General features: G+C 41.9%; 1 protein-coding gene across 1 annotated transcript in view; it reads left to right on the top strand.

Annotated features, from left to right (window-relative positions):
• The window catches only part of LOC121003058 (membrane-spanning 4-domains subfamily A member 4A-like), a 210,344-nt gene extending 196,030 nt beyond the window's left edge, over window positions 1-14,314 (top strand). The window contains exons 6-7 of the mRNA XM_040434612.1: window positions 11,641-11,763; window positions 13,837-14,314. Of these exons, the coding sequence (XP_040290546.1) occupies window positions 11,641-11,763; window positions 13,837-13,989 (276 nt within the window). The 3' untranslated portion in view covers window positions 13,990-14,314. The remainder of the gene's footprint in view (window positions 1-11,640; window positions 11,764-13,836) is intronic.
• The last annotated feature ends 9,736 nt before the right edge of the window (window positions 14,315-24,050 follow it).

Here is a 24,050-nt window from a genome sequence, read left to right as displayed (position 1 = left end):
GGTGCCTGGGCCTAAATGTGTGACAGTGGCCTGTTCCAGTGGTGGGTGACGTGAAGCCTGATTCTCTGCTATGACATGAAGACAGATTCTGCGCTGACATAAGGCCAGATTCTCTGTTACGGGACCACTCTCCTCTGCCTGGGTGCCGGGGCCTAAATATGTGACAGTGGCCTGTTCCAGTGGTGGGTGACGTGAAGCCTGATTCTCTGCTATGACATGAAGACAGATTCTGTGCTGACATAAGGCCAGATTCTCTGTTACGGGACCTCTCTCCTCTGCCTGGGTGCCTGGGCCTAAATGTGTGACAATGGCCTGTTCCAGTGGTGGGTGACGTGAAGCCTGATTCTCTGCTATGACATGAAGACTGATTCTGCGCTGACATAATGCCAGATTCTCTGTTACGGGACCTCTCTCCTCTGCCTGGGTGCCTGGGCCTAAATGTGTGACAGTGGCCTGTTCCAGTGGTGGGTGACGTGAAGCCTGATTCTCTACTATGACATGAAGACAGATTCTGTGCTGACATAAGGCCAGATTCTCTGTTACGGGACCTCTCTCCTCTGCCTGGGTGCCTGGGCCTAAATGTGTGACAGTGGCCTGTTCCAGTGGTGGGTGACGTGAAGCCTGATTCTCTGCTATGACATGAAGACAGATTCTGTGCTGACATAAGGCCAGATTCTCTGTTACGGGACCTCTCTCCTCTGCCTGGGTGCCGGGGCCTAAATATGTGACAGTGGCCTGTTCCAGTGGTGGGTGACGTGAAGCCTGATTCTCTGCTATGACATGAAGACAGATTCTGTGCTGACATAAGGCCAGATTCTCTGTTACGGGACCTCTCTCCTCTGTCTGGGTGCCGGGGCCTAAATATGTGACAGTGGCCTGTTCCAGTGGTGGGTGACATGAAGCCAGATTCTCTGCTATGGCATGAAGAGACTGATTCTCTGCTGACATGAAGCCAGATTCTTTGCTATGGCATGAAGAGACTGATTCTCTGCTGACGTGAAGCCAGATTCTCTGCTATGGGACCTCTGTCCAATTTATTGGGTAATTTTTATTTGTTTTATTTTTATTTTAATTCATTTCCCTATCCACATTTGTTTGCAGGGGATTTACCTACATGTTGCTGCCTTTTGTAGCCCTCTAGCTCTTTCCTGGGCTGTTTTACAGCCTTTTTAGTGCCCAAAAGTTCAGGTCCCCATTGACTTCAATGGGGTTCGGGTTCGGGACGAAGTTCGGTTCGGGTTCGGATCCCGAACCCGAACATTTCCGGGAAGTTCAGCCGAACTTCTCGAACCCGAACATCCAGGTGTTCGCTCAACTCTACCTATTATATTAAACGTGTACAGTATATATACTATACTATATATTACTATATTACTGATATTAAACGCCCCCACCCCACCCCCCCCCGACAGAGTGGAGAGGGTGTCAGAAGTAAGTTTGTGTTGACGTCACTGATTAATTTGCCCTTATTCTGATCCATCAGAATAATAACCCACAAAAAATGGATCCTGTCTGTGGAGCATCCGCCTTCATTTGGTCAGCATTTGCTCAATAATCCATCAGTATTGCTAATGCCAAAATAAAAACAGGAGTGGATCTAAAACAAAGGTGACACTTGAATGGAATATTTGCATGTCTTCTGTGTTTTGTACCCAGTTCTGCTTTTGGCTACCAAATCAAAAGCCAATTCTGATGGGACTATACAGGCCTTACAGCTGCTACACAGACAGGATCTGTCTAATTTTTCCTTCCTTCTGACAGATCAGAAGAAGGGTCAAACAAATGATGATGTCATCCAGGCTGAAAGGCAAAATATTGGCCCATTCATAAAGGGGGGAGGGTTGGAACAGCATGAGGAGACCACAGAGTGGCCCAATGACAGGATCTGAAGGTGGTGGCAGCATCAGGAGGCCACAGTGGCACAATGACAGAGTTTGGAGGTGGTGGCAGCATGAGGAGACCACAGAGTGGCACAATGACAGTGTGGAGGTGGCGGCAGCATCAGGAGGCCACAGAGTGGTATAATGACAGAGTGTGGAGGTGGCGGCAGCAGCATCAGGAGGAGGCCACATAGTGGCCCAATAACCGAGTCTGGAGGTGGCAGCAGTATGAGGAAGCCACCGAGTGGCACAATGACAGTGTACACTTCGTCTATTCATTTATAGTGAATATGGGACAGAACAGAAGGTTAAAGGGAACCTGTCACCTGGATTTTGGGTATAGAGCTGAGGACATGGGTTTCTAGATGGCCGCTTGCACATCCGAAATACCCAGTCCCCATACAGTCAGGTCCATAAATATTGGAACATCAACACAATTCTAATATTTTTGGCTCTATACACCACCACAATGTATTTGAAATGAAACGAACAAGATGTGCTTTAACTGCAGACTGTCAGCTTTAATTTTAGGGTATTTACAGTTTGCATATCTGCCTCCCACTTGTTAAGGGACCAAAAGTAATGGGACAGAATAATAATCATAAATCAAACTATCACTCTTTAATACTTGCTTGCAAATCCTTTGCAGTCAATTACAGCCTGAAGTCTGGAACGCATAGACATCACCAGACGCTGGGTTTCATCCCTCGTGATGCTCTGCCAGGCCTCTACTGCAACTGTCTTCAGTTCCTGCTTGTTCTTGGGGCATTTTCCCTTCAGTTTTGTCTTCAGCAAGGGAAATGCATGCTCAATCGGATTCAGGTCAGGTGATTGACTTGGCCATTGCATAACATTCCACTTCTTTCCCTTAAAAAACTCTTTGGTTGCTTTTGCAGTATGCTTTGGGTCATTGTCCATCTGCACTGTGAAGCGCCGTCCAATGAGTTCTGAAGCATTTGGCTGAATATGAGCAGATAATATTGCCCGAAACACTTCAGAATTCATCCTGCTGCTTTTGTCAGCAGTCACATCATCAATAAATACAAGAGAACCAGTTCCATTGGCAGCCATACATGCCCACGCCATGACACTACTACCACCATGCTTCACTGATGAGGTGGTATGCTTAGGATCATGAGCAGTTCCTTTCCTTCTCCATACTCTTCTCTTCCCATCACTCTGGTACAAGTTGATCTTGGTCTCATCTGTCCATACGATGTTATTCCAGAACTGTGAAGGCTTTTTTAGATGTCGTTTGGCAAACTCGAATCTGGCCTTCTTGTTTTTGAGGCTCACCAATGGTTTACATCTTGTGGTGAACCCTCTGTATTCCCCCTGGTGAAGTCTTCTCTTGATTGTTGACTTTGACACACATACACCTACCTCCTGGAGTGTGTTCTTGATCTGGCCAACTGTGTGTTTTCTTCACCAGGGAAAGAATTCTTTGGTCATCCACCACAGTTGTTTTCTGTGTTCTTCCGGGTCTTTTGGTGTTGCTGAGCTCACCGGTGTGTTCCTTCTTTTTAAGAATGTTCCAAACAGTTGTTTTTGCCACGCCAAATGTTTTTAATATCTCTCTGATGGGTTTGTTATGTTTTTTCAGCCTAATGATGGCTTGCTTCACTGATAGTGACAGCTCTTTGGATCTCATCTTGAGAGTTGGCAGCAACAGATTCCAAATGCAAATAGCAGACTTGAAATTAACTCTGGACATTTTATCTGCTCATTGTAATTGGGATAATGAGGGAATAGCACACCTGGCCATGGAACAGCTGAGAAGCCAATTGTCCCATTACTTTTGGGACCTTAACAAGTGGGAGGCACATATGCAAACTGTTGTAATTCCTACACCGTTCACCTGATTTGGATGTACATACCCTCAAACTAAAGCTGACAGTCTGCAGTTAAAGCACCTCTTGTTCGTTTCATTTCAAATCCATTGTGGTGGTGTATAGAGCCAAAAATGTTAGAATTGTGTCGACGTCCCAATATTTATGGACCTGACTGTAGCTCTGTGTGCTTTTATTGTGTAAAAAAACCGATTTGATACATATGAAAATTAGCCTGAGATGAGTCAGAGCTTGAAAATATGACTCTTCTCTGGTCACACAAGTAAGATATTACTCTTTTATGTTAATTTGCATATGTATCAAATATTTTTTTTTACACAATAAAAGCACAGAGCGCTATGGGGACTGGATATTGCAGATGTGCTAGTGGCCTTCTAGCAGCCCATGTCCTCAGCTCTATACACAAAATCCCAGTGACAGGTTCCCTTTAACCCCTTTAGGACACAGCCTTATTTCACCTTAAGGACCAGGCCATTTTTTGCAAATCTGACCAGTGTCACTTTAAGTGCTGATAACTTTAAAACGCTTTGACTTATCCAGGCCATTCTGAGATAGTTTTTTCGTAACATATTGTACTTCATGACACTGGTAAAATGGAGTAAAAAAAAAATCATTTTTATCTATAAAAAAATACCAAATTTACCAATTTTTTTTTAAAAAATTGCAAATTTCCAAGTTTCAATTTCTCTACTTCTATAATACATAGTTATAACTCCAAAAATAGTTATTACTTTACATTCCCTATATGTCTACTTCATGTTTAGATCATTTTGGGAATGATATTTTATTTTTTAGGGATGTTACAAGGCTTAGAAGTTTAGAACCAAATCTTGAAATTTTTAGGGACCAGTTCAGGACCAGGTTTGAAGTCACTTTGCGAGGCTTACATAATAGAAACCACCCAAAAATGACCCCTTTCTAGAAACTACACCCCTCAAGGTATTCAAAACTGATTTTTAAAACTTTGTTAACCCTTTAGGTGTTCCACAAGAATTAATGGAAAATAGAGATACAATTTCAAAATTTCGCTTTTTTGGCAGATTTTCCATATTAATAATTTTTTTCCAGTTACAAAGCAAGGGTTAACAGCCAAACCAAACTCAATATTTATGGCTCTGATTCTGTAGTTTACAGAAACACCCCATATGTGGTCGTAAACCACTGTACAGGCACACGGCAGGGCGCAGAAGGAAAGGAATGTCATACGGTTTTTGGAAGGCAGGTTTTGCTGGACTGTTTTTTTTGACACTATGTCCCATTTAAAGCCCCCCTGATGCACCCCTAGAGTAGAAACTCCATAAAAGTGACCCCATCTAAGACACTACACTCCTCAAGGTATTCAAAACTGATTTTACAAACGTCGTTAACTCTTTAGGTGTTCCACAAGAGTTATTGGCAAATTGAGATGAAATTTCTGAATTTCAATTTTTTGGCAAATTTTCCATTTTAATAAATTTTTTCCAGTAACAAAGCAAGGGTGAACAGCCAAACAAAACTCAATATTTATGGCCCTGATTCTGTAGTTTACAGAAACACCCCATATGTGGTCGTAAACCGCTGTACTGGGCACACGGCAGGGCGCAGAAGGAAAGGAATGCCATACGGTTTTTGGAAGGCAGAATTTGCTGGACTGTTTTTTTTGACACCATGTCCCATTTGAAGCCCCCCTAATGCACCCCTAGAGTAGAAACTCCAAAAAAGTGATAGAAACTACGGGATAGGGTGGCAGTATTGTTGGTACTAGTTTAGGGTACATATGATTTTTGGTTGCTCTATATTACACATTTTGTGAGGCAAGGTAACAAGAAATAGCTGTTTTGGCACCGTTTTAATTTTGTGTTATTTACAACATTCATCTGACAGGTTAGATCATGTGGTATTTTTATAGAACAGGTTGTCACGGATGTGGCGATACCTAATATGTATACTTTTTTTTTATTTATGTAAGTTTTTTACAGTGATTTCATTTTTGAAGCAAAAAAAATCATGTTTTAGTGTTTCCATAGTCTGAGAGATATCATTTTTTCAGTTTTTGGGCGATTACCTTGGGTAGGGTATGATTTTTGCGGGATGAGATGACGGTTTTATTGGCACTATTTAGGGGTGCGTGTGACTTTTTGATCGCTTGCTATTACACTTTTTGTGATGTAAGGTGACAAAAAATTGTTTATTTAGCACAGTTTTTATTTTAAATTTTTTACGGTGTTCATCTGAGGGGTTAGGTCATGTGATATTTTTATAGAGCCGGTCGATACGGACGCGGCGATACCTAATATGTATACTTTTTTTAATTTATTTAAGTTTTACACAATAATATCATTTTTAAAAAAAAATAAAAATCATGTTTTAGTGTCTCCATATTCTGAGAGCCATAGTTTTTTTACAGTTTTTGAGCGATTATCATAGGTAGTTTTTTTTTTACGGTGTTCATCTGAGGGGTTAGGTCATGTGATTTTTTTCAACTTTCTTTTTCACTTTATTTTTTGTCCCAATTTGGGGCTTGAACTTTTGGGGGTCTAATCCCTTTACAATGCATTCCAATGCTTCTGTATTGGAATGCATTGGCTGTATGAGTAATACAGTGAGTATTACTCATACAGCTTCCGGCCTGTGAGATCCAGGGGGCTGGATCTCACAGGCTCGTCACTGAAAGGCAGCGCGATGCCTCAAGAAGGCATCGCGCTGCCTTCCATGCCATCAGGTCCCCCCTACAGCCGCATGGGGACCCGAGAGCAGCGCCCAGGGATCTCCCTGCACTTACTGTTATACCTGGGCGCCGCTCCGTTCTCCCGGTATAGCCTCCGGTATCTTTATATGTTCGGCTCCACCCAGTTGAGAAAAAAACTCTCAGGCTATGAGCTGAGCGCTGCGATTGGCCAGCGCTACAGCCTGGGAGAAGGAGACGCCGGCAGGCTCAACTGGGTGGCGCCGAACATATGAAGATACCGGAGGCTATACCGGGAGAACGGAGTGGCGCCCAGGGATAACAGTAAGTGCAGGGAGATCCCTGGGCACCGCTCTCCATGTCTGTATACTTAGTTTAGATTTTCTATTCTAGTGAAAGGTCCTCTTTAAGTACCAGGACAACATGCCGTACCGGTACGTCATGTGTCCTGAAGAGGTTAAAAGACGATTTAATAATACACGTTCTCTGGCACAAAAGGCTTGGCAAATTGATTGTCCGTGAATTTCCCTAAAAGAGTTGGATAATATATTGGCGAGTTTAAGTTTACTTTCTTTTTATCAAGTTTTGGTTCAGTTTAACAATAAATATTTAATAAATTTAATAATAGAAATTAAGTGTTGAGAATCCACCACCAGTTATTCAACAACATTGTTGCGATTGAGAAAGCATTCCAAAAAACTATTTCTCTCCACCTGGAGACAAATCCTGTCAAGACTGATGCAAATGTGGTATCTGCTGCTCATCGAGCCAGATACATCTGGGGGAACCTGCCTGGCATGAACAGGCTTCTGGTAGCTACAGACAATGAGAAGACAAAGCTTCAAGATAGCTTGGAGCTCGGAAAAGTCGTGTAGTTCATCAAGATTGAAACCATAACTACCAGCCCCTGGTCTCTACGTCAGGGAAAACCTCACGAGTTCCCAGGCATCATGGATGGAAGGAGGACATCCTGTGGTGCATGGACATGGAGAGGGACTTCGTATCCCCCCCGCACTATACGGACGTCTCAGAAATGAACCGCTGCTCCCGACAGTAGCTCCTGGGAAGGTCATGGAGCGTCCCGGTCATCCGGCATCTATTCGCCCCGCTGAAGGATTATTTTGAAAGTGTGTAGAAGCCACACGGGACCCCCACGCTGCAGATTTATCATGGAGACATCATGAAGATTTTACCGCATGTAACTACAGCGCTGAACAAATGTAGTTTTTCGACCGAAATACGCCACTAAAGATTTTCCGCATATAACCACAGCGCTGAATGCTGAATACATTTTGTTTTTCGACCAAAATACGTCACTAAAGATTTTATCACATATAACGGCAACAGTAAAGGCTGAATAAATTTTGCTTTTTGACCGAAATACGTCACTAAAGATTTTACCGCGTATAACTACAGCGCTGAATGCTGAATAAAATTTGTTTTTGGACTGAAATACGTCCCAAAAGGTTTTACCACTTATAACTGCAGCGCTGAACGCTGAATAAATGTTGTTTTTCGAAAGAAATACGTCAATAAAGATTTTACCACATATAATTGCAGCGCTGAACGCTGAATAAAATTAGTTTTTCAACCGAAGTGCGTCAATAAAGATTTTACCAAATATAACTGCAGCGCTGAACTCTGAATAAAATTAGTTTTTACAACCAAAATACATCAATAACAATTTTACCACATATAACTGCTGGGCTGAACACTGAATAAAAAAAAATTTCGACCAAAATACGTCAATAAAGACTTTACACATATAACTGCAGCGCTGGATGCTGAATAAAATTAGTTTTTCGACCGAAATACGTCACAAAAGGTTTTACCACATATAACTGCAGCGCTGAACGCTAAATAAATGTAGTTTTCAGACCAAAATACCTCACTAAAGATTTTCTCACATATAACGGCAACAGTGAAGGCTGAATAAATTTTGTTTTTCGACCGAAATACGTCACAAAAGATTTTTCCGCATATAATTACAGTGCTGAACACTGAATACATTTTGTTTTTCGACCAAAATACGTCATTAAAGATTTTATCACATATAACGGCAACAGTGAATGCTGGATACGTTTTGTTTTTTGACCGAAATGCGTCACTAAAGATTTTACCACATATAACTGCAGTGCTGAACTCTATTTTTTGTTTTGTACTGAAATAGGCCACTAAACTCTTTTAACCACAAATAAATGCAACAGTGAAGTGCGTATATTTTTTCCTTTTTGTACTGAAATAGGCCACTAAATTCTTTCAACACAACTGCAGAAGTTAAATAGAAACGTAGAAACATAGAATGTGTCGGCAGATAAGAACCATTTGGCCCATCTAGTCTGCCCAATATACTGAATACTATGAATAGCCCTTGGCCCTATCTTATGTGAAGGATGGCTTTATGCCTATCCCATGTATGCTTAAACTCCTTCACTGAATTGTCAGCTACCACTTCTGCAGAAAGGCTATTCCATGCATCCACTACTCTCTCAGTAAAGTAATACTTCCTGATATTACTTTTAAACCTTTGCCCCTCTAATTTAAAACTATGTCCTTGTCATGGATGGTGTAACAGAAAACTAGAAGACACAAATGAAGATCCGACTGACTTGATCCAAAACTAAGGAACCAACGGGTAAGCCCTGTAACAACGCTAGCTCTCTCCCTTACTTCTCAGCCTATGCAAAAATCTCAATGGTAGAAATTTGCATACCCTCGTTCCTCGACTGTATGACACCTGAACACCCTATAATAGTGAGGGGACACGACCACCGGCTCCCTACACTTAATACGGAGGGAGTCAGGGTCACCTCGGATCAAGCAAACAGGAAAACAAAGATAAATGAACAGACTTATCTGTAGAAGCATCAGTTGTAGCATCCAGCATGCACACACTCCAGGAAGTTGTATAAACCGCAAAGTGATGCAGTATGGGAGGGGATAAAGGGATGCAATCAGTGCAACTAGATAACAGCTGAGAGAGGGAAACGAGGTGACAAAACAAAAGCAAAACAAAAGAACCTCAAGCAGGAGGTTCTAAAGAACGTCTGTCAGAGCTTCACAGATGTCTGGCGGTGACAGTCCTCTTGTAGCTGTTTTTCTTCTTTCAAATATTTTCTCCTCTTTTACCGTGTTGATTCCCTTTATGTATTTAAAAGTTTCTATCATATCCCCTCTGTCTCGTCTTTCTTCCAAGCTATACATGTTAAGGTCCTTTAACCTTTCCTGGTAAGTTTTATCCTGCAATCCATGTACTAGCTTAGTAGCTCTTCTCTGAACTCTCTCCAAAGTATCGATATCCTTCTGGAGATATGGTCTCCAGTAGGGATGAGCGAACCCGAACTGTATATACAATACTCCAAATGAGGTCTCACTAGTGCTCTGTAGAGCAGCATGAGCACCTCCCTATTTCTACTGGTAATGCCTCTCCCTATACACCCAAGCATTCTGCTAGCATTTCCTGCTGCTCCTTTAAGTCTTCTGAAATAATGACCCCTAAATCCCTTTCCTCAGATACTGAGGTTAGGACTGTATCACTGATTTTATATTCTGCTCTTGAGTTTTTACGCCCCAGGTGCATTATCTTGCACTTATCAACATAAAATTTTAGTTGCCAGATTTTTGACCATTCCTCTAGTTTTCCTAAATCCTTTTCCATTTGGTGTATCCCCCCAGGAACATCAACCCTGTTACAAATCTTTGTGTCATCAGCAAAAAGACACACCTTACTATCGAGGCCTTCTGCAATTTCGCTGATAAAGATATTAAACAATATGGGTCCCAGAACAGATCCCTGAGGTACCCCACTGGTAACAAGACCATGGTCTGAATATACTCTATTGACTACAAACCTCTGTTGTCTGTCCCTCAGCCACTGCCTAATCCATTCAACAATATGGGAGTCCAAGCTCAAAGACTGCAACTTATTGATAAGCCTTCTGTGTGGGACAGTATCAAAAGCCTTACTAAGTCTAGATAAGCGATGTCTACTGCACCTCCGCCATCTATTGTTTTAGTCACCCAATCAAAAAAATCAATAAGATTAGTTTGACATGATCTCCCTGAAGTAAATCCATGCTGTTTTTCATCTTTCAATTCATTGGATTTTAGATGTTCCACAATCCTCTCCTTAAGTATGGTTTCCAAATGCTTATATATTTTCTTTTTTCACAGATATAAGCTACTAAAGGCTTTTCAACATAACAGTTGCACCCCAATAACAAGAACAAATTGCTGGAATGCCAGAGCTGTATAATGGCTATTTGGATCCCCAAATAATGTTTCCCTACACTTGTAAATCACTTTTTTTTTTCACAATTAGTTTTTTCTAGCACTTTCCCTAGTGTGACTTCAGATGTCTCTCTCTACACTAAGATGCTGTGAAATGATTCCTCCCTATCGTTTCCCTGCAATCTGAATATTTCCCTGCACTTTTAAATCGCTTTATTTTTTTACAATCAGGTTTTCAGTATAACTCTCCCTAGCGCCTGCAACGTCTGTCCCTGCACTCCGAACACTGGAAAATGTCTGAATCCAAGATGGCTGCGGGTATTTATAGGTTGTGACCTTCCCAGAGTTCCTTGTCCCATGTCCTCACAAGTGTAGCCACCATTGTAGCTGCCATTTTAGGAAAAATTGCGATTCGTTATCATGAAGCGCGAGGGAATTTGCATTCGTTGCGAATCAAATTTTTCCTGAAATTCGGATCAAATTCCACTTCGTCAGCTTCGATTTGCTCATCTCTAGTTATAACGGAAAATAACTGAATTCAGAAGACAGAATTCAAAATGGAAACTTTTAGAGGCATTCCGTTTTGATCCGTCATAATAGAGGTCTATGGGCTTGCATAACGGAACTGTCTGGTTTCCGTTATGCAGGACGAAAAAGAAAGTTTGGAGGTGACAGATTCTCTTTAAGTCCTAATATGTCTATGTACAAGGTGTACATAGCTACTAGTGTACACATGTGTACTTGATTACTAGTTTATGTGGTCAGTGGTGTGCTAGATTACTAAGCATGACTAGTTGGAAATAAGTGACAATAATAAAATACAATATAAATGCACATAATATAAAATATTAAAGAAAGTATGGTAAGGGCATAGGCTTGTATGTGGTTATCTAAATTGGGTAATGCATGATGAATAATAAAGAATTATTAATTGTAATGGTGTTTGTTATATAAAGTATGGCAGATTCCAGTCTTGAAGTTTTTCATAAATTAATTTTTGGTTTTGTGTTTGCAGTCCGCTACTTACGCATTGCAATCTATTCTTCTTGTGATAAATTTGCTGATATTCTGCATATCTTTATCCGTCTCAATTTTTGGATGCCGTTCACTGTCCAAGATATCTTCAAATAGCCCTCAGGTGAGTCCAGCATGCACACAAGATAAAATCGGTGGGTATCCAGTAAGTGTTCACAACATTTTCTGTACTGAGAGCCTGGGCTTACTGAAGAAACAGACATTCGATTTTATTGAAGGAGTTCTCAGCCCTGGTCCATGTGCCCTAGTAGGATATACACACATCACAAAGAGATGATCTGCTTGGGACCCTTCTCTATGGCTTCATAAGATAATGTCTTTAATTCGTTATCTTGCCATAATGTAACTGTATATCTTCAGTGCTCAAGGAGTGTACAATGTGAGCTCTGAAGCTCCCTCTGTCTCCCGGTATCTGCTCCAGCATGCAATGCAATTGTTGGTTGGCATTCAGTTGCCATGGCACCCAGGCCTGCCATGTTAAGACTCATTATATCCTGCCTCTGCTAGAGTGTATAGGATGCTCGTAAAATTGCAATATGTTTCAATACGGAAGTAGTGCCGAGTGGTTGTTATGACAACAGAGGGGCCTAGTGAAGACTTCCAGGCCTGCCATCCTACTACTGTTATTACACCATGCCAGAGGCAGACTGTAGTAGATAGAGAGAAGCCAGAATAAAAAGCAGCTAAGAATGGAAAGCTCTTGCTCTGTCAATCCCAGTTTGTCCATGGCATGGCCTTATCTGAATGGCTGGCATGTAATACAACAGTTTATGGCTGGTTGCATGTTATCACTAGGGCTTCTGAATCCTGACTTGTGATTGAGTCAGCTTCAAAACTTGGTTGTCTTGTATTAATGAGACAACTCATTTAACTGTACAGATTATATGGCCAATAGGGAAAATAATGAATGTATGTCCGTGCTATCAAAATCAAAATAATCAAGAAATTTAAATTTCTTATGATGGGAAATGCATTCAACATTCTTAATTAGTTTTATGATCTCTACATGTATACCTTCATCAAGATTGTTCCTTTAAGAAAAAAAATAAACAAATTTTGTACATGCTTCACACAAATATAATTCGTATCAATAGATAACAAGTGGGTGTTCCTCTGAAACCTGCGAAAATATTTGAGCCCCAACCTGCATGACCCATCCTGACCCACTCTCCAAAGGACATGTACACGGCCACAATTATATCCCACATTTAATTGCATAATTTTTAGTTAACATTTCACACACATTTACCAAATTCAACTTGAAATGGGACTGTGTTCCTTTGTAATTTGCTGCAACTTATTGTCACAGAGTCTAGGCCAACCAGTAGATCTTCTGCTGGCAAATACTTAGTCTTTCTTTAGTCTTTCTGCTCCACAAGGAAAAGTTGTGATATGACATCCCTCCCCAACTCCCTATTATTCACTTGTTCCAGATTTGTGCTGGGGATTTTTTTTTACATAAACCCTAATCACACACAACAGTATGTGTCCTAGATTTTGACTACAGGTCTAACCTAAGACTTCACTCTTTGCAATGCAAAATGTCATGTTAATAGCCATGTTAAAAGAGACCGGTAGCACATTAACAGATAACAGATTTTAACCAAGATTATCAACGCAAAATCTCTTGGAATTGGATAGGTTAGTGAAAACATTTCCGAGTCAAGTAAAATGTGCCCTGTGATTTTCTCCTATTTAAGCTCCAATGTTGTCCTGTGCCACATGTACTGGTCCATAACCAGGCAAGCAGGAGCTGAGAATGCTGGGAACGAGCTCTGTTGATAACCTGTGAAAGGCATGAAATCACTATTACTGATATGGAAAGCTAGGATCAGGCACATAGTCATTAACAATGCTGTACAAAGAAAGGTATACACAGGTATATACTGAATAAATACACATACAGTATACCACATATCTAAACACACACACCATACTTGTCTACATTTGAGTAGTGGCATTAGGGAGATTCCCAAAACTAGTGTTAGGTGAGGCCCTCCATTTACATAGGTCCAAGGGCCCAAACACTGCCAACCCAATGTGTTTGAATTGTACGTTGTACATATGATTCCTTCGTCATGCTCCACAAGTAATACTGATCCCAGACTCCAAACCTTTCCTCCCTTATTGAACTTTACTCATGCTTTACTGTACTTACTGTTTTCTCTGATTGTAGGTATATTTGATCCAAAATGATCTTGTGGTATCCATGAATCCTTCTACAGTTCCAGCCACAGGATTTTCTCAGCCATTTGCTCCAGCAATTGCACCACCCCAACCACCAGCACAATATGTGTTCCAAGGAGTCAAAGCTGTACCAATGTCATAATCATATATTTAAAAAAAAGTTGATGCCTGTTTTCCAGCACTCGGTTCTGACTCCCTACCAGACTCTCTGCACTGCATTTCTGGTTGCCATCTGTCAAATTACGCATAGATGGGGTCAGCAGTGATGTCCCCCCTAGTCAAATGTGCTGCCTGGGGCTATGTCACTTCTGAGACCAGTCATTGGCTGCAGCTGCACATGTGACCCTATCCATGCAGGCAATTTATATGCAGAGACCAGAAATGCAGTGCAGAGAGACCCAGAATTAGAGAGCCAGAGCCGAGGGCGGAAGTATGTTTAACTTTTTAGGTCCTGATGACTGGGGGTGAGATTTAATTAAAAAAAAATCTTGGACAACTCTTTTGAGGGGTAACATAATTTTTTTTATAAAATATAAGAATTAAAATATATTAGCTGATCACTTGATTTGGAATTGGAGTATGAAAAGTATGGAAGTAGAGCTGAAGTTGAGGTGTACTGTGTTTTAAAAATTGAAGTTATCTATCTATCTATCTATATCCAAAATTGATCACAAATAAAGATAATTAAAAAAAAGTGCTATGATCAATGCATTGCTAATATTATTTGGTAGAATGTATGGGGAAAGTCTTCAGACCCTTTTACATTTTTTTTTTTTACATTTTGTTATGTTTCTGCCTTGTACTAAATTTAAAAAAAAAAATCAAGTTTTCCCCCATCAATATACTCTCAATCACCTATAATTATAAAGTAAAAACAGAATTTTAGACATTTTTGTTAATTTATTTAAAAAAGAAAAGCTAAAATTTCACAATTTGACACTTGAATATTTGCTCCCAGGGTCATCTTTGAGATGTTTATACATCTAGATTGGAATCTATCTGTGGTAATTCAGATGATTGGACATGATTTGGAAAGACATGGCCCTGTCTAAATAAGGTAATAATTAGGGTTGAGCGAACCCAAACTGTAAAGTTTGGGTTCGTACCGAACTTTAGGATTTTTGGACCCCGGACCCGAACCCTAACATTTCTGTAAAAGTTTGGGTTCGGGTTCGGTGTTCGGCGCTTTCTTGGCGCTTTTTGAAAGGCTGCACAGTAGCCAATCAACAAGCGTCATACTACTTGCCCCAAGAGGCCATCACAGCCATGCCTACTAATGGCATGGCTGTGATTGGCCAGAGCAGCATGTGACCCAGCCTCTATATAAGCTTGGGTCACGTAGCGCTGCACGTCACTCTGCTGTTACAAGTGTATGGAGAGGATGCTGCTGGACTTGTGATTTCAGGGAGAGCATAGGAGAGAATCTAACTCAGCGATCTACAAATAGTTGTGTGGGTGCAGGGCACTATCGTTTTAACCTGCCCTGAGCTCATTGACCAAAAAATACTAACTTTTAGAATTCTGTTAGGTGGCTGGCGGCGGCGGCCATTTTATGCATGCTCAGTGCACCAGCACTGCATCTGAGCTTTTGGGACATTGCAAATCACCATTTTTTGGGGGCAAACTGCAACATCTGGATTAGTCAGTGTGCAATTTTCTGAGGTTTTAAAAACACACTATTTTCTTCAAAAAACTGTATTTTCCAGATCTGCAAGTGTTCAATTAAAGTTTAATATATACAGTTTTCATATTCTGTTAGCAAAAAAAGACTTTTTTTGGCAATCTACAACATCTGTATTAGTCAGTGTGCAATTTAAGGTAGAAATACACCCATCATTTTCTGGGGTTTGAAAAACACACTTTTTTTCTCTCCAAAAAACAGTATTTTCCAGATCTGCAAGTGTTAAATTCAAGTTTAATATATACAGTTTTCATATTCTGTTAGCAAAAAAAGACTTTTTTGGCAATCTACAACATCTGTATTAGTCAGTGTGCAATTTAAGCTAGAAATACACCCATCATTTTCTGGGGTTTGAAAAACACACTCTTTTGACAAAAAACACTATTTTCAGAGATTTTAAATACCGCCATTTGGTGCACCAATATTGAATTTAGGCCTACACTGGTTCAGGCCCTGTGAGATACCCCCTCTACATACAGGGGTTTGAATTAGGCATTTGAAATAAAGCCATTTGAAATACAGCCATTTTGTGCAAAGATATATTTACTTCAGGCCTACACTGGTTCAGACCGTGTGAGATATCCCCTACATACAGGGGTTTGAATTAGGCATTTGAAATACAGCCATTTGAAATACAGCCATTTTGTGCAAAGATATATTTACTTCAGGCCTACAGAGGTTCAGGCCCTCTGAGATACTACCTCTACATACAGGAGTTTGAATTAGGCATTTGAAATACAGCCATTTTGTGCAAAGATATATTTATCTCACCCTGCTGCTGCTCGCCTATCAGCGCTGCAGCGTAACTTCGGCATTCCCGCTCACTGCCTCATATGCGACGTGCCCACAAGGTGGAACTCCACCTTGCACATGCTGGCCAGACTGTGCGAGCAGCAGCAGGCGATAGTGGAGTTTCAGCTGCAGCACGCACGAGTGAGTCGCTCGGCGGAACAGCACCACTTCACCACCAATGACTGGGCCTCCATGCGAGACCTGTGTTCCTTGTTGCGCTGTTTCGAGTACTCCACCAACATGGCCAGTGCTGATAACGCCGTTCTCAGCGTTACTATCCCACTTCTATGCCTCCTTGAAAAAATGCTCCTGGCGATGATGGAAGAGGATGTGGCACAGGAGGAGGAGGAGGAAGAGGGATCATTTCGTAGGGTTTCCGGCCAGTCATTCCTAAGTGGCTCCGAGGGTGGGTTCCTGCACCCACAAACGCCAAGTACACAATTGTCCAGCCAGGGCACAGTTCTGGAGGATGAGGAGGTGGAGGATGAGATGCAGGAGGAGGAACCATGTTCACAGCAGGGTGGCACCCAGGCCAGCTCATGGCCATCACTGGTGCGTGGATGGGGGGATACAGACGATACACCTCCCACAGAGGACAGCTTTTCGTTGCCTCTGGGCAGCCTGGCACACATGAGCGATTACATGCTGCAGTGTCTCCGCAACGACCACAGAGTTGCCCACATTCTGACTTGTGCTGATTACTGGGTGGCCACGCTGCTAGTTCCCCGTTACAATTACAACGTACCGTCCTTAATTCCATCACTGGAGCGTGATCGTAAGATGCGCGAGTACAAGCGCACGCTGGTAGATGCGCTGCTGATGGCATTCCCACCTGACAGCGGGGGCACAGTGGAAGCACAAGGCGAAGGAGGAGGGCGAGGAAGAGGTCGCCAACACAGCTGGGGGACCGCCAGCACCTCATAAGGCAGGGTTAGCATGGCCGAAATGTGGAAAAGCTTTGTCAGCACGCCACAACAACTAGCACCACCAGCTGATATGGAACGTCTTAGCAGGAGGCAGCATTTCACCAACATGGTGGAGCAGTATGTGTGCACACGCCTACACGTACTGAATGACTGGTCTTCCCCCTTCAACTTCTGGGTCTCCAAATTGGGCACATGGCCTGAGCTTGCCCTTTATGCCTTGTAGGTGCTGGCCTGCCCTGCAGCCAGTGTATTGTCTGAACGTGTATTTAGCATGGTAGGGGGCGTCATTACAGACAAACGCAGCCGCCTGTCCACAGCAAACGTGGACAAGCTCACGTTCATTAAAATGAACCAGGCATGGATCCCACGAGACTTGTCTGTACCTTATGCAGAATTGACATTTATACCACCATCAAACATTCTTGTACTCAAGTCAAGTGCAATGATTCTTTGTTTTCTTTTTTTTTATTTGTCCCAACATTTTGGGGGCTACCTACCCCAATAAAAATAAAAAAAAAACATTGTTGGCTACCTTCTCCTCCATTGCTGCCCCCACCTACAACACCACATTCACCGCCTCCTCAACCTCCAACTCCATATTCACCCCCTCCTCTGAGTTGCAGGTTAATAATTAGCAATTTTTAGTTATTTTATTTTATTTTAAGTTATTTCTCTATCCACATTTGTTTGCAGAGCAGTTGCCATGGTCTTAAGCACATTTTACTGCCTTTTACATCCCTCTAGCCTTTTCAAGAACTATTTTAGAGCCATTTTAATGCAAAAAAGTGCCAATTTTAGTGCCCTAAATTGAAACATTTTACCATTTTTGGCGTATACAAACCCCTGCTGTGCCTGGGTGACAGGGGCCTTAATCTCTTAAAATCCTCTGTTCTATTGCTGGGTGACATAAAGCTAGTTTTGCCGTAAATTAACCCCTGCTGTGCCTGGGTGACAGGGGCCTAAATCTCTCAAAATCATCTGTTCTATTGCTGGGTGACATGAAGCTAGTTTTGCCGTGAATGAACCCCTGCTGTGCCTGGGTGACATGGGCCTAAATCTCTCAAAATCCTCTGTTCTATTGCTGTGTGACAAGAACCCATTTTTGCCGTGAATGAACCACTGCTGTGCCTGGGTGACAGGGGCCTAAATCTCTCAAAATCCTCTGTTCTATTGCTGGGTGACAAGATTCCCTTTTGCCATGAATGAACCCCTGCTGTGCCTGGGTGACATGGGCCTTGTTCTCTCAAAATCCTCTGTTCTATTGCTAGGTGACATGAAGCTAGTTTTGCTGTGAAAAAAACCCTGCTGTGCCTGGGAGACAGGGGCCTAAATCTCTCAAAATCCTCTGTTCTATTGCTGGGTGACATGAAGCTAGTTTTGCCGTGAATAAACCCCTGCTGTGCCTGGGTGACATGGGCCTAAATCTCTTAAAATCCTCTGTTCTATTGCTGGGTGACATGAAGCTAGTTTTGCCGTGAATGAACCCTGCTGTGCCTGGGTGACAGGGGCCTAAATCTCTCAAAATCCTCTGTTCTATTGCTGGGTGACATGAAGCTAGTTTTGCCGTGAATGAACCCCTGCTGTGCCTGGGTGACAGGGGCCTAAATCTCTCAAAATCCTCTGTTCTATTGCTGGGTGACAAGAACCCACTTTTGCCATGAATGAGCCACTGCTGTGCCTGGGTGACAGGGGCCTAAATCTCTCAAAATCCTCTGTTCTATTGCTGGGTGACAAGATCCTTTTATTGCCGTGAATAAACCCCTGCTGTGCCTGGGTGACATGGGCCTCATTCTCTCAAAATCCTCTGTTCTATTGCTGGGTGACATGAAGCTAGTTTTGCCGTGAATGAACCCCTGCTGTGCCTGGGTGACATGGGCCTAAATCTCTCAAAATCTTTTGTTCTATTGTTGGGTGACAAGAACCCCCTTTTGCCGTAAATGAATCCCTGCTGTGCCTGGGTGATAGGGGCCTAAATCTCTCAAAATCCTCTGTTCTATTGCTGGGTGACATGAAGCTAGTTTTTCCGTGAATGAACCCCTGCTGTGCCTGGGTGACAGGGGCCTAAATCTCTCAAAATCCTCTGTTCTATTGCTGGGTGACAAGAACCCACTTTTGCCGTGAATGAACCACTGGTGTGCCTGGGTGACAGGGGCCTAAATCTCTCAAAATCCTCTGTTCTATTGCTGGGTGACAAGATCCCCCTTTTGCCCTGAATGAACCCCTGCTGTGCCTGTGTAACATCCTGAAGTATGTCACTAAACTTCTGTCTCCCAACTGCATAATGTCAGGTGCATATGTGTATTGTCATCCTGTGTAATCTAACAATGCATTTTCTATAATGTGCATTATCCAGGCCTGTTTTATGTATTTTGCTGTAATTCCAATGTACACCAGCAGGTGGCAGCAGTATGTAACAGGATCTTAGCCAGTTTAGTATTGCTAGATTGAAATAGTTCATTCCAACCTAGCTCCCCCCTCTTTGAGGAGGAGTGGAATGTTCCCACATCCTGCCTCATGGGGAGGAAGGAGAGTTCTAGTTAGTGTGTACCAGCCCCCTCCTTGGGGAAGGCTGTGTTAGTAGGAGCTCCCAGAAACAGGGATCCCAACCTAGGATCCAAGCCTCGGCTGAGGCCCAGGATCACCCTTCCCAGCCTGAGTCATCTTCCTCAGCTGGTTGACAAGCAAGCAGCCATATCCAGAACTAAAGATCTCCAGGAAGCAGCCATCATACCCTGTGAGCAGACCTGTGAGTACTTATCCAAAGACCAGGAGAAGCCAAATTCCTCCTTCAGCTAGTCAGGCCCATATCAAGCAGACTACAGACAGAGCATGTAACGGACCGTTTCAGCAGACAAGGGGTTAAAATCCGTTTAGGCGATAGGCCCCTTTCTGAGAGACAGGCACAGCTACTGCAGAACACCAAACTCCCGAACTGGATACAAAATAGCACTCCAAACTGGAACCTCACGAATAGCTGCTAGCAGACGAACAGGAATCAGCTTACACTCCTGGCAATCAGTCTCTAACAGCATACAGCGGATCCCCCCAATAACGAGACAAGGCTCCGTGTTGAGGGTCAAGCAGTGGTCTGACTGTACTTCAAGTACAGCCTCTTTTATTCATAAACTACAAACATAGTACTGCCCACAGGGTTTTGAAATACAACCAATCAGTAATTTACAACACATACAATGTAAGTACAGCAACCAATCGTTCATGCCCCCAGAGGACCAGAAGGGAGACTGCGACACAGGACAGATACAACATATCCCCACAATGCATCATGGTTTCCTCCTCTCTGTCCCGGAGACAACAGAGGAGCAATCCAATTAGCTCTCAGGACAAAGGGAAATCGCCAATACACATGTGGATACAACAGGACAGACATCACCAGTTAAACACACAATGGGACAATGGCACAATAGAAACACACCCAGCATATTCCTCCCAAGCTGACAAGTTACACTTATTATAAATTGTTACAACTTTGTGAGTTTACATTGTCCATACATATAACTTACATCAATTTAAACAGTATAACTTGGGGACAAATCTATCCAAAATTCACTTGAATAGGTTCAGGGGTTTAAAAGTTAGTAGGGGCCATAATCCTGAGGCAAGAGGCTTTTAAACAGGCCTCTCCAAAACTCAGTGGCGAGGTTGGTTTCGCCACAGAGCAGAAGACAGATACCTGCCAGTTCTAGTAGGCATATGATAAGAAGCAGAATACATATAGATTCCTGCCACTTATTGCCAATACCTGCTGGGACCCAAGACTATTGCTGTATCTTGTATGGATTCAAAGCCGCATTAAGTAAAGACGAGTTGGATTATATTTCCTGTCTGGATTGCATTCATTCCTCAATTACTCCTACTGACCACACTCAATTTTATTGCAAGTGAGCCAGGATCCAGGAGTCCAGCCGTACCAAGGTAGGAGCCATTGTTGACACAATACCTACTACACAGAGACATTATCCGCCTCTGGCATTCCTCACCTGGTATGTGAGTTTTAACATCTTAAAGGGCCCTGCTACAGTACCTGCGCAAGCTGCAATTGGCATCACAAACTAAAAACTATTAATATTGCGCCAGTGTGCATCTGTCCCAATCCGGCTTACTGCATATTTTGGCGTCACGAACAGGATCGGATTGAATTGTGTGCCATCCCTGTCCAACAGAACCGGATCCAATTGTGTGCTTAAACGGATCCAGTCGCATGTTTAACAGTATTGCAAGGGCTGAAGATTGTGCAAAAACGTAAAAAAATGGACTTCCTTACTTTTTATTGCTGGCCCAGAAAACGCTGCATTGTGCACGTCAGCACTGCAAGGGTTAATCTGTCATGTTTCCCTCATGGCGAAGCAGCTCATCCAGGATTTCCAAGATGGCGAAGATGGCGAATCCACGCCCCCTCAAGAGCGCGAAACTTGTGAATACACCTACCAGAAGCAGGAAAACCTAGTAACTCCCCCTCAAAGGCTCGAAGATGTCGAATACGCCCCCCTGGAAGCGGGAAAACTAAAGACTGCCCCCAGTGAACTCTCCATTGTGGACCGAGGAGATAAAGACTCCACCCTCTGGGCTGCGCCCTTAGAACTGGCCATTTGCTGGATGGAAGAGGTCGCTAAGATGGCATTCCCCCAACCAAAGTGGAACCAGATGGCGTTTGGAGACGAGCCTGTCTTTGAGGAGTCTCTATTTTCATATAGTACAAAACTACTGGTTGCCTACTCTTGACATGTGTATACTGAGAAATGACATTAAAATATAGCTTTTATTAGTCACTTGTTAAAATTTGAATGTACTATCTAACCTACTATTAAAACTATCTAATAGAACCTCTGATATACTGTGTTGATTACTAGCTGTGCTATTGTGATTGTAGCCTGGTAGCGGCGCGCTTGCTCCAGTCACTACTTCGTTATTTTGAGCAGAGTTTACATGGATCACAGACAGAGGTCTACACAGTCTAAAACCTCATACACTGCCCCCCGACATGTTTCGCCATATACATGGCGTCTTCAGGGGCACGGGCAGTCTACAATAACATTGGAGTGACACGACCTATTTATAACCTCCTCTTTTGTGACGTAGTCCGTTACTAGCTTGTTATTTTGTACCTTATTGCATTGTTGTCAGTATCGGATGACTCGGAAAAAAAAAGTGTTACATAAGGCCTATCGGAAGGCGAAGGCCAAAAACAGGACTGACCTTCTACATAATAATAAAACTCCAATAACTAAAAAAATAGTACGGTGCATTGGCACCTTTGATATCAAACATCAAGAAGTGAGTAAAATCTTAAATAAATATTGGAATGTTTTAAAATTGGATGAAGATATCAAAAATGTCATATCTGAACATCCTACAATAACATACAGAAGAGGACCCAATCTAAAGGAACAGCTTGTACACAGCCATTTTCAAGAAAACTATCAAAACTCAAGCAAAAACAACGTGGCTAACTACTAAAGGGTCCTATCCGTGTGGCTATTGCCAGTTCTGTAGTAAAATGAGAGCATGTAAGCAGTTCCAAAATCCAGTTGACAACAAAATTTTCAAAATTGATCAATATATCAACTGTAAAACCGCAGGAGTAGTTTATGCTATTGAATGTGGCTGCCTCAAAATATATGTGGGGAAAACCATACAAGAGCTCCGTAGAAGAGTCTCAAAACATCTCAGTGATATAAACCTCAAAACAGATACCACACTATCGAGACATATACAAGTTGAGCATAATGGAAAAAGCGACAGTTTAAAAATATGGGGCATAATAAAACTTAAGCCTGGCCCAAGACAGGGTGATTTAGACAAAAAATTACAGCGCGAAGAGACACGCTGGATATACAGACTAAAAAGTCTCTCACCCCGGGGACTTAATGAAGGATTCACCTATGCATCCTTCTTATAAAAATGACATTACTAATATCTATTATAATAATTATAACTAAAATAATAAATAATAAATTAGAATCTGACCGCTCTTTATACAATAATAGATAAGTGACAAACGATGAATTATTTATAATAAATAAAGTAACAACTAATAAAAACCAATAAATAAAATAAATTACCTCCTAGTAGACCCAATTCAATCTAAAAAGGAAAAAGAGAAAAAAGAAAAGCATAATCGTTATTTCATATCAAAACAAATATTAGAAAATAATAAATATTAAATATGTAAAAATACAAATATAAAAATAAATCATTAAAATAATAAAAAGCCAATAAAAACCAAAAAATTTCAAATATAAAATATTACTAAAAACTAATATATATAAAAATAATAATCTAGTGATGAATTTCCATCATCACTAACTAATTAGAATAATTATAATACTATATAACACATAAAGGAATGATAGTATGCCAATGTCAAGTAAAATACAATCAGGTAATATAGTATATAAAAAACCAAGTGTCTGAGCAAGTGCAGGAGAGCTGAGAAAAAGCTCCCCAGTAACGACTCGATATACTCTGAATATTTATCTAAGGATGGAAGCATGCGCAGAACTGTAGACAAGCCGATATCTAGTATGAGAAGGCACACACACGTAATGATTTTTATTACATGTAGCGCAGCAAACGATGGACCATCCGAATAAAAACAAACTCTCAAAAGCACTATAGGCAAGTTTGGTGCACACTTAACTAATAAGATCGGATATCAGTCTGTTAAGAAACTACCGATTGATAAAAAATCTAAGTGCGATGACATGCGCGAGATCTTAGATCATATCGCGAGATTATAGACGTCACCGAAACAAGGCAGACGCTGAAGAAGCACTAACTAATCGA

The sequence above is a fragment of the Bufo bufo genome, chromosome 6, assembly GCF_905171765.1.
Source record: "Bufo bufo chromosome 6, aBufBuf1.1, whole genome shotgun sequence".
Classification (NCBI taxonomy): Eukaryota; Metazoa; Chordata; class Amphibia; order Anura; family Bufonidae; genus Bufo; species Bufo bufo.
The sequence above is the reverse complement of the archived record's forward strand: the minus strand, read 5'-3'. Positions and strand labels throughout refer to the sequence as shown.